Here is a 14,223-nt window from a genome sequence, read left to right on the forward strand (position 1 = left end):
TGTCTCATGTCATGCATGGTGACCTACAATCACAGCAAAGGTGTGGCACACAGGCCAACTAAATCCTGCAGGTAAATGCTGCTCTGCTAAATGCTTCCACAGTGTACAATGCTAGTGGAAGTGTAGAGCCATTTCATTTTTGCGTAAGTTTATGAAGAGAGATGATCTATGGCACAACAAGAGACAATGCAATATCTAACCAGAAGGGTTTGCAGTCTGCTCTCTTCTGTGATGACCTTCCAATGTATAATTCCCCTAACAGCCCCACTGTTTTACTGTACTGAACTCTATAACCAAAAGGAAAAGACATCTAACATCACTGCGTTACGACTATGGCTCATCTAAACCCTGTAAGCCAGGTGGGAATGAGGACTGGAGGGCGGCTGTCTTTGGCGTGGTAATTTCAGCCTTGCACCATGGTAGCATTTCCTACTCACAGAGGTTGTCTCTTTCGCTCTGGGAAGCATGCCAGCTGAAAGCAGATTTATTTGGAGCGCAATGAAGCGCTAGTAACTCCACAAAATATAATGGAGGTGGGGGTGGGTGGGGGGATGATGGGAGCCGAGCGGAGGTTTAATTTGAAAATGTGACAGACAGTCTAATTTAATCGCAGTGTGTTTGGTACAATAAGAATAAATGCACAATAATATGCTCGGATACATAAATAACTTGAGTGGGCAGTAATGATTGAAATATGAAAACTCGACAGCAAACCAAAACAGCCAAAGGAAAGACTCTAAACGTTATGCCGTCCTACATAATTAACACTTTTTAACTTAATTAGTAATTTTTTAACACAATGACTAAAAAGTAAACCCTGATTATATGATGTTGTCTCTTCTCTTTGCTCAGATAAGGTGTGGAAGCCCATAAAACCAATTTCTAATGAGTAAAAGTGGATTTCCTGCTAACTGAGTAGAGCATGTGTGGAATATTAATAAATACACTCCAGTGAGGAACTAGGAAGAGCATCTGTTAAGTGCTGGTCACACACAAATTCATATCCAGTGTACAATAGCAGAGTCATAGTCATGATGCTATATAAATAAATGAATAAATTCAAACATTACTTGGTCCATCAAAGAATATACTTGCTCACAAATGTGGAGAGAACATGCAAACTCTACATACGCTGAGGTGGATTAGGACCTATACCCAAACAGTCCAGGTATTATGAAGCACCAACACTCCCCTCTGGGTCACTGTGCTGCCCTGTAGGAAATTTAAATTAGTATTAGTGTTTGCAGTTTTTTATTATTTTTTTAATTTTTTTTTTGGCTTTCTGTATAACATGTGTAATGAGAAGAAGAGAGAAAAAGAAACATGAGAATACATGATTGTGTTTGGGAATTTACACTGATGGGACTATTTATCCTGACACCACCAAGAGTAATGTAAAACAAAAACAGTTCACTTGTACCTTTGGCATTCTATGTGTGCTTAAGCATTTCCAAGGGTACTTCCTAAAAATATTTCAGGAAGAAAAGAACAAGAGTCCCAAATGGTAGTAGAAACAGAACTGAACGCTTTACCGCCATCAATCATTGTGACAATGTGTTTGCTCTGGAGCATTAAAGCATGAAATCCAGGGTCCTCAGCAAGGAGATCATGCCATTATGCATTTACAATCCCGGAGATAACATCGGAATGTCAGGTGGGAAGAAGGCCAGCCCCGCGGATGGAAAATGCCGTGTTTACCGTTAAAGGCCCAGCGCAGCGTGCGATTTAGCGTCTCTCGCCGTACGCTCATTAAAACGCTGAGTGCAGCTGAGGTGTTGGCACCTGATACCCTAACACTTCTCATTTTTGCATGCTCCAGATGACTACATGTGTACTCAACTGAAGTCCTGTACCCCACTGCTTACATTTAAACACGTATCAAGACGGCTAAGATGGCTTCGATATGGCAATCCTGTGGATCATGTGTTTTTATCGTAGTTCACAAGCGAGTAAAATGTCCTACTGTGCTAAAGCAGCACCGTCAAGACTGCGCTCGATGATGACCTCTTATACTTATTTTGTAACGGCTGTATTTTGAAGCTGGGGGTGCGGTGGTGCGGTGGGTTGGACCGAGTCTTGGTCTGGGGTTCGAGTCCCGCTTGGGGTGCCTTGTGACAGACTGGCGTCCTGTCCTGGGTGTGTCCCCTCAGGCCTTACGCCCTGTGTTGCGGGGTAGGCTCCGTGACCCCGTATGGGAGAAGCGGTTCAGAAAGCGTGTGTGTATTTCGAAGCTACATACTTCTTTATCGATTAAAAAAAACTGTGTATTTATGGTTGATGATGTAGGCTGACATTATATTGTTATTTTATTAAACACTGGGTCTCTCAGCAATCATGAATCTTTAAGTATGAGCAGTGGTGTTGCTTTGTCTGTCAAGAACAACTGCCGTGGGAAGCAGTTAAATTTGCTGACTCCCAAATTACAAAGAAACACATTCCCTTTAGAATTTCTGTTTTGTTTAAGTGCGCCAAAAGTCTGCGTCCCTCCAGACGGAGTGTGAAGTTACCCGGGCTCGGCGGAACTTTGTTGCTGATTAACGGTTTTCTTAACTTTTCCGTTATTTCGTTATTCTCCTCTGTGAGAGTTGTTGAGATACATGTACGCGTCTCTTGTGTTGTGAGGCTGCGGTGTATGTGGAATTCACCAGCAAAGTCCTATCTGGGTGAAGGCTTTAGGCATGGTGGGTTTGAGTTGACAGTTAGCCAGCCCCCCTCCTCTTTCCCAACATGCAGCTGCCCCTGCTTCCCATCCCACCCCCGCTCCCACTCTCTACCCCCCATTTGAAACGCACTGCTCCCGAAAAAGCAGGCCAGGCGAAAACCTGCAGCTGATGCCAAGAAGTCAACGCGGCCTGTGGTATTATGCTGGACTACGGTGAATGGATCATGCCAGCTCCAAAATGAATTTTCTTCTTGGCCCTCAACACAAAGGGGAAATGAGAAATGCCTGTGTTTACTTTGAAGATTACGGAGTCCTGATGGCCCTGTTGCAGAGGGGAAGTAATATATTCTGTCACATTGATCTGGGGGAAAAAATTGGAAAAACGGGTCCGGTCCTTAGCCGTGGGATCGTAACAGTAACCACCCATAAGGAAAGCATGACGAGGAATGCGTATTTCAGCAGACAAGGCGTTGGCCATATTGGAAAACAGTTGGAATGCCCTCTGGGATCCACCGAGATGCTGCGTTCCTGACACATATCCAACACAAGAAGAGATAAGGAATGCACATTTCCTAAAGAAAATATTCTCAATTAATTGCGTGAACGTTTTGTGTTTCCGAGAATGATGCTTTGCTTTATGCAGAGCTGAGGGTGATGCAGAGCTTTTACATTCTTGCCTGACAGAAATGGCAGACATTTTATTACCTGAAATGGCAAAGAAGAAAAGGAGAAAACATGGGCAAGTAATGCAGTATCTTATTATAGCAAAAGCCCATACATCTCACGCTTTGGATAGAGGCTCATAAATATGCATTTCTGTGTTTATCGAAATATGAATCCACGTTTTCAACTGTGGATCCTTATTACTTTATAAAGTGAATGCGATAGCTTACGAATAGGTTTAAAATTGTTTTCCTGCAATTAATCATATGCTAGTCTTTGAAATGTTTGGCATTTTCCTTATTATGTGTAAGTGCAATATCGATTGGTCATGCAATGTTATCAACTGTTATGGTCTGAATATCAATGGCCGGCGCTCATACTGATTAGGGAAAGTGCTGTTCAGTTCATTTGTTCATATCATATCTTTTGGGGGAAAAAAAAAAAGACTCGGGCAATTATTACACTAGCTCAGAATTGGTCTGATCAAATTTAAATAAGGGAAAGGCCATGCAACCTTTCCCTCCATATTAAACAAATACCACCCCAATGAGATGCAACATGGAAATGACTAAGTGAGATGGAGTACAACAGTTTTGAATGAAATTCAATCAGGAAAGTGATTCGAGATTCAGGATGTTTCACATGGTAGCCACGGGTTCTGCATGCAGAATGCTGACCTTTGGGGTACTCTTTAAGAATCTTCTACGACTGTCCTTTCCCATATATCCATTAAAGAAAGCACCTAGTGGGAGAATAACTCTAAAGTTTTGCTTTTTTTCTTTTTTAAAGAATTGCTACTTTCAAAATGCTCTGCAGCAATGCGGCAAATGAAAAACACATGAACGGCCCGGGCCTACCGATCTCTTCCTTCCCAGCATGACACTTAGTGAATTTTGCATTATTTTCCTGTCTGAAAAATCCTACTGTTCGAAGAATATAAACATGATAATCAATTAACATAACAAACTTTATAAACATATTAAAATACACAGTCAAACAGTTCTCCAGTTAGAATTAATGAAATACAGTTGTGAATAATGCAGCTGTTATATTAAAATTGGCTTCCAGTGTTTGCCACGCATGTAATGCGAAATAAATAAGGTATGATCGAATATATAATATATAAATATTATATATAATATATAATATGTGAATATGAGAATGTAATGTTACATACACATTACACTGCCCTGGTTTTGACATACTGTGTTATACTGTGTTGCCTCTGAAAGATACTGTCAGTTTGCCCCCAATCTTTTGTGTTTGGAGTGAAAAGCCCTGAATACTCAAAGCAAAAACATATCCTTCATGGTAGACAAGGACACAATACCCTTCTCCTGAGATGTGGCCACATTCCTTGCGTTGCTTTCACACAAAGGAAGCGTAAACAGACCATGTGATATAATGGCCCTTCCTTCATGCCGAGATGATACCTGGGTGCTATGTTTATACTGTATATATATGAAAATGGTCACTATTTCATACTAAATGTGTTTTCTTGTTTGTATTTGACTCTTTTTGCTTGTCTATAAGTACAGCCCTGAAAGATGAAGAAGGTTTCTGATTTATCGAAAAAAACACAATGATCAGACGGCCGTAAAAAAGAACATGACACTTCTACACTCCTCAGCAGTGTATTTTGAAGACATCCTCCTGGATTTCATTGTGTGCACTTTCGCTTTTTTATATTTAATACCAAATCTGGCATAGCACTGGAGTGCATATGTATTATTATTGTTATTATTTACCTTAACGAGCGGGCAAAATGAAGTGAGATTGAGAGAGACAAGCCTGAAGCGGGCGGAACTTGGGAGGGTCATGGGGTGAATCGAGGAGCGTCCCTGTCTCCTGCGGCATCTCCAACGGCATCTGCAGGCCAGTCGAGTGGAAGCCATTTGTGCTGCTGCGGTTTTTAAATGCGATTGCTACTCGTGACACTGGAAGCGGAAGGCACTCTGAGGTTGCCAGTTGCCCGTTTTACAGCGCGTTTCTTCAGGGCTGTTTGTGCTCATGCTCGGACCCGGTCGCTGTGCACGGGGACGGATGTCCTCTGCTATATTTACGCTCGCAGAGTGAATGGTAATGCAGATCCTCGTGCGGAGCGAGAATGTGGAAAATTGGATGCTCTGTCACTGTCGATTTAGACTTTGCGTTTGATCGCGTGCTCAATTTGCATTGTATTATGCGTTTTTGCTCTTACATGCCCAGTGCATTGTGGGATGCTTCTCTGAGGTCGCATGCACTGAAAGAAAGGCCTACACTGAGGCTCTAGTTCTTCATTATACAAGTAATTTAAATATATACAATACATTTTTGTTCCTTGAAATTGCATTGTTCGTGCTCTTTATCAGAAGAAAATCCAGGAAAAAGTGTTTGCTGTTTACTAATGGCTGTATTTTTATTTATATATTTAATTTTATTGTCTTGTCATCACTATTTTAGCCAACAGGAGTCTCAGAAGCTTATTGAGAGACAAAACTCTGAATGGATTTGAATGGATTTGCGAGGAGTAAGACTCGATTCCTGCCCTCTGTTTGCATAGACTGAATGTAGCTAAGTCAGTAAAAAAAGGCAATATATCTTCAAGAAAAGAACACATAAGGAATATCTCCTATTAACATTATTATTCATCACCTGCTGCTGGAAAGCTGGTACTTTATTCATGTAGACAGCATTGCGGCAGTGGTAACATCATATGAATTTTGTATTATTTAATATTCAGACACATTACATCTGTATAAATTTAGGACTTGAATATTTTAATATGCACTTTGAATGAACCTGCATATAATGAAAACAGTTACACATTCATTTTAATTTTACGTTACCCTTGTCATACGTTCACCTTATTCGTAGTTTAACCAAGTAGAAGGATTTTAGAAGTCAGTTTTAGTGCTCATGAGGTACCTTGTGTAGCTTCAGGAGATGGTGCACTTGACAGCATTTTGTATAGTTTCCTGACATCATAGCAGAGCACCCCACACCATGTGGTGCAACTGATAATAAAAATTGTGTCCAGAAATGATGTAGTATCACATTTGTTTTTAAACATGAATACAGTTTCGAAACAAAATTGTTCCTTATCTGTAGACCCGTGTACCACCGGCGCACAAGGCATTGTACTGCAACACGGTTTCCACCCAGAACTGATTTTCTCTGCTCAACAGTGGATAACTTGGCTCTCCTTGTGTGCCGCACCTGAATTACAAGGCAGGTTGATTAACCCAGACAAGCCCAGGGGTGCCGTGTGACCCTGTTGCTGCGCTTTTATGCTCCCCTGGAGGAGCCCTGTCTGTCTGGGCTCGACCCTCTGCGTAAAGTCATTCGAGTCCCAGTTTCAGCCACCGCACGTTTAAATGGACTCAGCACTGGACCCATTCCTCAATTTGCTTTCCTTCGGTTTTAGGTGATGTGGGGGAACTCCACACTTGAAGCCCCTGTATGTTGTAATGAATGGGCAAGATTATTAGTCAGGAGAAAATGCGGCCTCATGTTAGAAAGGGCATAACACACCAAAGTGCACTTTTATTCTACCTCTTTCTAGAAATCTGTCAAAATTCCCCAGGCCTGAAACAAATTTTGAGCACAGAATATGTGTTTTTTTTTTTTTTCTTTTCCCTCCTGAAGACTTCTTACAGCCTGGTCCTAAAATATTCATAAAAAGTTCAGCATTAACATATTTTGCATCCACACAGAGGAGAGAGAGGCAGCTGGTACTGACACAGCCCTTGTGTGGGATTGTGACTCGGGGATGGCAGCCAAGTCCAATCTGGTCATTAGCAAAATTGAAAACACCCTTTTCAGCAAATGTACTAAATGCCAACTCAGTGGGGTGCCTGTGTCTACATACAGTAGGTTTAAGTTAGGGGACACTAAAAGCAGAACACAGGCATCCTTCATTAGCTTGAAGATGGCATCCCTGTTGTGCTCTTGCATCCTGGATAATTTAGGGCATTTAGAAAGGTTTACATTCCAATCACATCCTTGACCACTAAATTAAAACGTTCACTTAATGAATAAATGTATGAAACTGTTACCATTGCTAAACTGCTTGTTCGGTGCATTTGGATTTACACTTGGGATTTCGATGCTGTGTAACCCCCTTTGGGTCATGCGATCGCGGGGGGCCGCTGCACCTAGTGCACCAAGGTGGTTTTGTTGTCTCCCAGGCAAAACCTGTTCTTGCCCAATGAAACAGAATATCATGTTACACGCAGCCTTTGTGCAACGTGTGTGTGCTTTGGGCTATGTTTGGGGCTTTGCAGAAATCTGTAGAAAGCAGCATGTTGAGTCAACAATAGGAAATGAGGTTTGCAGTATATGCGTGTCTGATAGCTGAAATAGCACAGCAAGGTTAAATGCAGTAAATCTTATCACCACTCAATAATCTGTGGAAGGATGGGCTGGAAAGGTACAGTTGCAGCCTACGGCCAATGGGCAGTGACAGTATTTTCAGGGAGCGCTTAAACATGCAGTAGTGATTGTGTTAATGAAATATATTTAAATTCCAAAAATACTTTTGCATAAACTTAGCAAGGCTTTTAAAAGATATCATTCTTTTAGCTGGATGCATTTGACTCAGTAGGTTTTAAAAGAAAATATATAGTTTAGCTTTAACCTAGAAATAGTTTTGATGTATGTACCTTGTTGCCCCAAAGTTTTTCCATTTTTTATGGCACCCATTTGTGAAAAGTAGGTCTTTTTTGTGAGCTGGTTTAATGCAAACTACCAAAATGGCAGATTCTAAAGTCTGGACTTTTGGGAAGAAGTTTATTTAAAGAAAAAAAAAAAAAAAAAAACACCCGGTTTAAAGAAAGACACCTGCAGTCACTTTAATGTCAGTACACCGGGGTAGTAGCAAGAGCCAAATATTACTGAACATTCACAGCGATCAATACTCTCCATTACAGAAGATAGATTTCCCATCACAGTCACTGACTGTCCCCATACAGTTCAAACAACTGGAGCCAAAACAGCCCACAGTCACAGTGCACTGTATGTCTCTTAAGGAGTCAGCTTTGCCATTCTGTTAATAAGTCCTTTATTTGCTCTGCAATTAATGGTTTTTGCCAGATAGACCATGAAATGAGCAATTAGTTAAAACCATCAAGCTGCATTTCACAGTACGATGTTGATGAATGCTAAAGTAACAGCAAAAATTCTGACAGCATAAGCTACATGTAAGCATCAAAAATGTTCCACATTAATATTACTTTCTCATTTCATTTTTTTTTTTTTGGAGTTTATCTGCCCTGTCATAAAATGAGAGATAAAATACAGCACCCTGACATTCAATACAGTTAATATGTATCCCCCCATTTTGCTCTTTACTACACAACCAATGCTGCCTCTGTTTTGTGTGTCTATATATATATATATACATATACATATACACACACACCAGCCAAACAATTTCAATAACCACTTGTCCCAAGACACTGGGTGCAAGGCTGAGGGGGCACACCCTGGACAGGATGCAAGTCCATCACAGGGCCACAACTAGCTACTGAGGCACACAGCCAAACAAGCACCTTGCTCAAGGGCACTACACCCAGAAGCAGGGATTGAACCAGTCACCTCCAGAGCCAAAGGCAGCCACTCCAACCACGATGCCACCCGCCTCCATATATATATAAGTTGTGCAAGACAAGTCTCTTTCAGACTTGCGGTGTTTTCAGCTGGAGCTGGCATAGCCTGTCTGTTTCAGTGGTATTGTTTCAGATTTTTTTCCACATTCTTCCATATAAAGGTGGATTTCTAAACTTCAAAAACAGAGAAAAAAAAGGTATTTATTGCTTATGATTTATTAAATTTGCTTATGCTCTGCTTATTCTAAATAAAATGCTCACATTTGTGCCATATTATTCACGAGTGTGCTCCTAAAAGACAGTTTTTGAAACTTTGCTGCTAGTGGTGACTGCACTGCACCCACACCAACTGATGTTTATACTGGTGTAGAATACATAGAATGCATTTGGGATCATTCTGCCCACTGTACTCAGTAAATGAAAGAAGTAAGAGTAGATTTTCTTTTATATCTCAAGTTTTTCTGCAAAACTCCTGGTGTTTCTAAATGCCATTAGCCATTCAGCTGTCATTTTAGTCCAACGGCGCCATTGGCAGAGTGCCGGCCCTCACGGGGACTTGCTGTTGTAGCGTGATCTCCGTGAATGGACTGTACCTTTCAGCTGCAGGACCCACACCGGCTGCTTTGCTGGAGAACAATGGAGACGGAAAGCTCACGCTCAGCAGAACCACACTCCTGAACTGAACGCATCGATTAGGTGCTTATTAGTCCTAGAGCAACGCTCGGGTTTACGACTTTGCAGATAAGGTGACATTCGATCCTCAACCCCCAACGCCCCCACACACTCACACATTTCCTTAACCTGTACTTGTTCAAATTTCTTTTTTTCACAGATTTCAGGCATATCTTTGTTCTCTGTAAACATATTTCCACATTCGTTTTCATAAATTTTATTGATTTTCTTAAATTTCAGTTTGATTATTTAATTTGTTGCCAGGCACGTTGCTTCATAAATGTTAACATTTAAAGAAAGGAAAACTACAGATCTTATGCACAGGAAGTGTTTTTAACAAACACACATTTTCTGAACCGCTTGTCCCATTCGGGGGTCGTGGGGAGCCAGAGCCTAACCTGGCAACACAGGGCATAGGGCTGGAGGGGGAGGGGACACAGGACACCAGTCCGCCGCAAGGCACCCCAAGCGGGACTCGAACCCCAGACCCACCGGAGAGCAGGACCCAGTCCAATCCACTACACCACCATGCCCCCTGTTTTTTTTTTTTTTTTTTTTTTTTTTTTCTTTTTTTTTTTAATTATTTGCATTTACTTGAAATGCCAGTGAATTTTTCTATTGAATGTTTAGCTGAAAGGCAAAAGTGTTAAAATGCTTGACCATTTTTAAAACGCTGTACATCATTTAAGATTTTATGACAAAAGATGGAAAAAGCACTGTCAAAACATTGAGTACAATATTCAGACAAAAATGATGAGCAGGCTTGTTTATGGATTTTTCTCTTTAGCAGCCAAAATCCTTTATCTGAGACTTAAAGACTAAGTTGCAACAACACAGTGTGGGTATTATAGTGATGAAATGTGTAACAATTTATAAACACCAAATGAAATAGGTCTTTTTTTGCTTACAGTTCATCATTATTTTGTGATCACTGTTGACTCTGAAGTTATGTGGCACTCTTTCTGTTGCTTCACTACTATCATCACTACACACACACACTGCCTGAAACCATTTTTCCCAAGCAGAGGAAAACTGGAGCCCAACCTGGCAACACAGGGTCCAAGGCTGGAGAGGGTGAGGAAATACCCAGGATGGGGATGCCAGTCTGTCACAAGGCACCCCAAGCAGAACCTGGCCAGGCCCGCTGCTCCACCGCATCCCCTCCACTACAGACAAAACTCTCTGTCTGTCGTCACCATTGAGTATATTGCTTAATGATATTGACTCATCACCTTGAGGTTGTTGGTTCAAGTATCGATAGAGGTTGCGTTGTAGTGTAAATGTATCAACTGTGCAAAAAGCTGTAGTTGTAAGTTAATGTGGATAAAAGTGTCACCTAACCAATAAAATCATCCTAAACCAAGAGGCATTGTTTCAGGTGCAGCGGTAAAATTCGTGACAGTTTAGAGGGACTCTCTAGGTCAAGACAGTCCGAAAGCTCTGCAAAATTGTACCCGAAGGAAGACGAATAATTACTTTTTTTTCTTTTTATGTATTGAAGCCGCATGCCTTGTTTCCACCGTACAGCATATAGATACTTACAATACAAGGTAATTTACCCTTGGCAGCTAATGATTCCACTTGTATTTCTCTGTAAATACACTAAGAAAAAAAGATGTGATTTGGGATTTGTTTTGTTTACATGCGTCTTCAGGAGTTCACTACTGATCCGTGCAGTGAACTTTTTTCTGAAAATAATTTATTCTCTGTTTGTTTCGCAGCAGATTACCAATTACATATATATATAAGTAGTTTATATATATATATATATAGATAAACTACAAACTGTATAATACAAGCTGGATTCTTTATTTAAACTAATGGCCAGTGTTGGTATGCTATGTTGGCATCCAGAAAAAAAAAGAAAATGGTCGTGATTTTTACGAACTCAAGGAGTTGATCTTTGAAAACAAGTAAATTGCTATTTTTCTTTTTGTTATTATCCTCAGCTGCTGTCTTGCTTCAAGTAAACCAGAGATTCAGCCCATCATTAATTCATTTGCTTTCATGTAATGTTGCTTCATTTCGTGCTGCATAGAGAGTACAGCGATTTGCATGCCGGGGTCATGCTGCAAGACGGCACTTAATCAACACTTCTCAGGAGTGCAGAGCTTCGTAATGAAAGCACAGCTTGAAACAATGCAAACTTTTTCTTCAGCCCGCGATAACCTCGCTGTGCTGTTGAGTCCCAATTCCAGCATTAGCGTGGATATCTTGCTTTGGGGCGGCGAGTGTCTTTTTATCGTTTGAGACAGTGTCACAGTGTGCCGTGAGTTGCTTGATCAAGGGCGAAACTGAGCCAACTTTGGTGATGAGGGAAGGGTGATCGGATCGACTGACACGCCCCCTGCTGTGTGTCTCCACCCAGGCCCAGGCCCAGGCCCTCTGCCCTTTCCAGGATCCCGAGAAGCGGCAGGGGACACACACGCGCAGCTGCTCAGGGGCTCGGCCAGGGACGGGGCTCGCCTCCACACCAGGAGCGATGTGGGCCACGCGGCTGCTGCTCCTCACCGCTCTCCTCCCGCCCGCGGCGCATGGTAAGCAACATCCACCTCCATCCCGCCCACTCCACGTATAATCCGATGAGAAGGTCAACAGCTGAATGCAGGACAAATCCTCACAGTTCCTACTCACCTGCAACGAAATTCTTCAGAAGTGAAAAGAGCAAGTTGTCTAAATTTAGGTCCAGCGCCTGAAAAAAAATTGTAGCGGATTGTATGAAGGACCTGTTAAACCCCTCCCCCTATTTTGAGCTGTAATCAATATAAGAAATGCAGGGGGGTCTTTGTCTTTTGGTCATATGGCATCAGTATATCTTTTAGCTGCATTTCCAGACATATAGTGACCTTACAGAGCAGAACTCAGACTAATGGACCTTGTAACACTGGCATATGAGGTGCACAAAAAATAGATATTTGTTTACATTATTCTTATCTATTTATTTATTTTTTTTTTAGTTTTACTCCCACACTTTAATAGTAATATCTCATAGAGCAATGCATGCAGAATTATTTTGGTACAGTATGTAATTAGGTTTTTTAAATTGGGTGAGTTTGCCATCATGCCACATAATAGGCTTTTAGATATGAATAAAATGTGGGATAGGTGTATAATTATAAAGCAATATAAAGGTTATTGTTTAGGTAAGTATCACTGTTAGAAAAATTTTCACGCACACATTTTTACCAGAATTAATTATATATGGTAATGCTGCCAAACTGGATCCGTAGCTTCTGTAGCATAAAGTGTTACTGTAATTTTGCTAAAAAATGGCATCTGTGCGGTTTGTATAAATATGCAGGAAACGAAATGCAGCAGGAATCTTTCCTCTCAGGAAAACCACCCATCCCCACATTTTCTCTGGTGGTGCGCTGCAGATGCTGCCCTGTTTTAGTGTTCATATAAATGCATCCTGTCAGCCACTTCCTGTGATTTTATATATCACACACACTGTTTGAAACTGCTTATCCCTAGCGGGGTCGCAGTGAATCAGAGCATAACCCAACATCACAGGGCATAGGGCTGGAGAGGGAGGGGACACACCCCAGATGGGATACCAGTCTATCAGAAGGCACCCCAACCAGGACTCAAACCCAGGACCCACCAGAGAGCAGGAGCCGGCCAAGTCCACCGCACCACCGTGCCCCCGTGTAACCAGCTCTTTTAATTCAGTCAAAGTTTGAATTTTGGATTTTTACATTTTTGTCAGCGTGCATATCTGTTTCTGAGGGAGGATAGGGCAGGGCAGTATGACAGTAATTTTTGAAAACCTGCAGGGCAATAAGACAACTTTTTGGTATAAATATCAACACATCGAAAGAACTAAGTTATAGGACAAGACACACACACACACACACACACACACTTTCAGAACCGCTTGTCCCATACGGGGTCGCGGGGAACCGGAGCCTACCCGGTGACACAGGGCGTAAGGCCGGAGGGGGAGGGGACATACCCAGGACGGGACGCCAGTCCATCGCAAGGCACCCCAAGCGGGACTCGAACCCCAGACCCACCAGAAAGCAGGACTGTGGTCCAACCCACTGCGCCACTGCACCCCCAGGACAAGACATTAGCAGGGAAAAAATTAACAGCTGTGACAATTCTGGATGGAGTCGTGCTGTTTGGCTAGTTTCATTTCAGCTGCACAAAGGATTAGTAACATGGTAGCATTGCTGAAAGCTCGAGCTTTTGCGATTCACCACGATTTCTACATGTTCGAGTTTCAGGCAACCACGTGTCCGTATGAAAGTGAATTAATCAATTTCCTTTAAAATTGGTGAAGTTCACATTAATTAATTACCCCATCGTGTGTGCTGATACCACACCTGGGAAATGGCTCATTAAAGGAAACAGACACCAGGTGCAGCCATTCAACCTTAATTGATACTCTTTTTTAAGCTGAGAATGTGGCTATTACAGTTGAAACATCCATCCATCCATCCATCCATCCATCCATCCATCCATCCATCCATCCATCCATCGTGTTTCACTCATTTGTATAGCTTACTATAAGTTACAGTTCAGGGTAGCTACCTTGCTCAAGGTAAGATAGCAGAGCCTGGGATCTGAATCTGTGCCCTTTGATTCTAAAGCCAACAGTTGTGAATCACTACAGTACCTGCGTTTGTTCTTAAT

At 41.8% G+C, this 14,223-nt stretch overlaps 1 protein-coding gene across 8 annotated transcripts in view; it reads left to right on the plus strand.

Moving 5' to 3' along the window:
• adgrl3.1 (adhesion G protein-coupled receptor L3.1) overlaps positions 1-14,223 on the plus strand; it is a 177,604-nt gene that overhangs the window by 39,119 nt on the left and 124,262 nt on the right. For all 8 annotated transcript variants that reach the window (XM_018737956.2, XM_018737955.2, XM_018737958.2 and 5 more), the window contains exon 3: positions 11,954-12,122. In XM_018737956.2, coding sequence (XP_018593472.1) covers positions 12,068-12,122 — 55 coding nt within the window. In that variant the 5' untranslated portion in view covers positions 11,954-12,067. The remainder of the gene's footprint in view (positions 1-11,953; positions 12,123-14,223) is intronic.

The sequence above is a fragment of the Scleropages formosus genome, chromosome 16, assembly GCF_900964775.1.
Source record: "Scleropages formosus chromosome 16, fSclFor1.1, whole genome shotgun sequence".
Lineage (NCBI taxonomy): Eukaryota > Metazoa > Chordata > Actinopteri > Osteoglossiformes > Osteoglossidae > Scleropages > Scleropages formosus.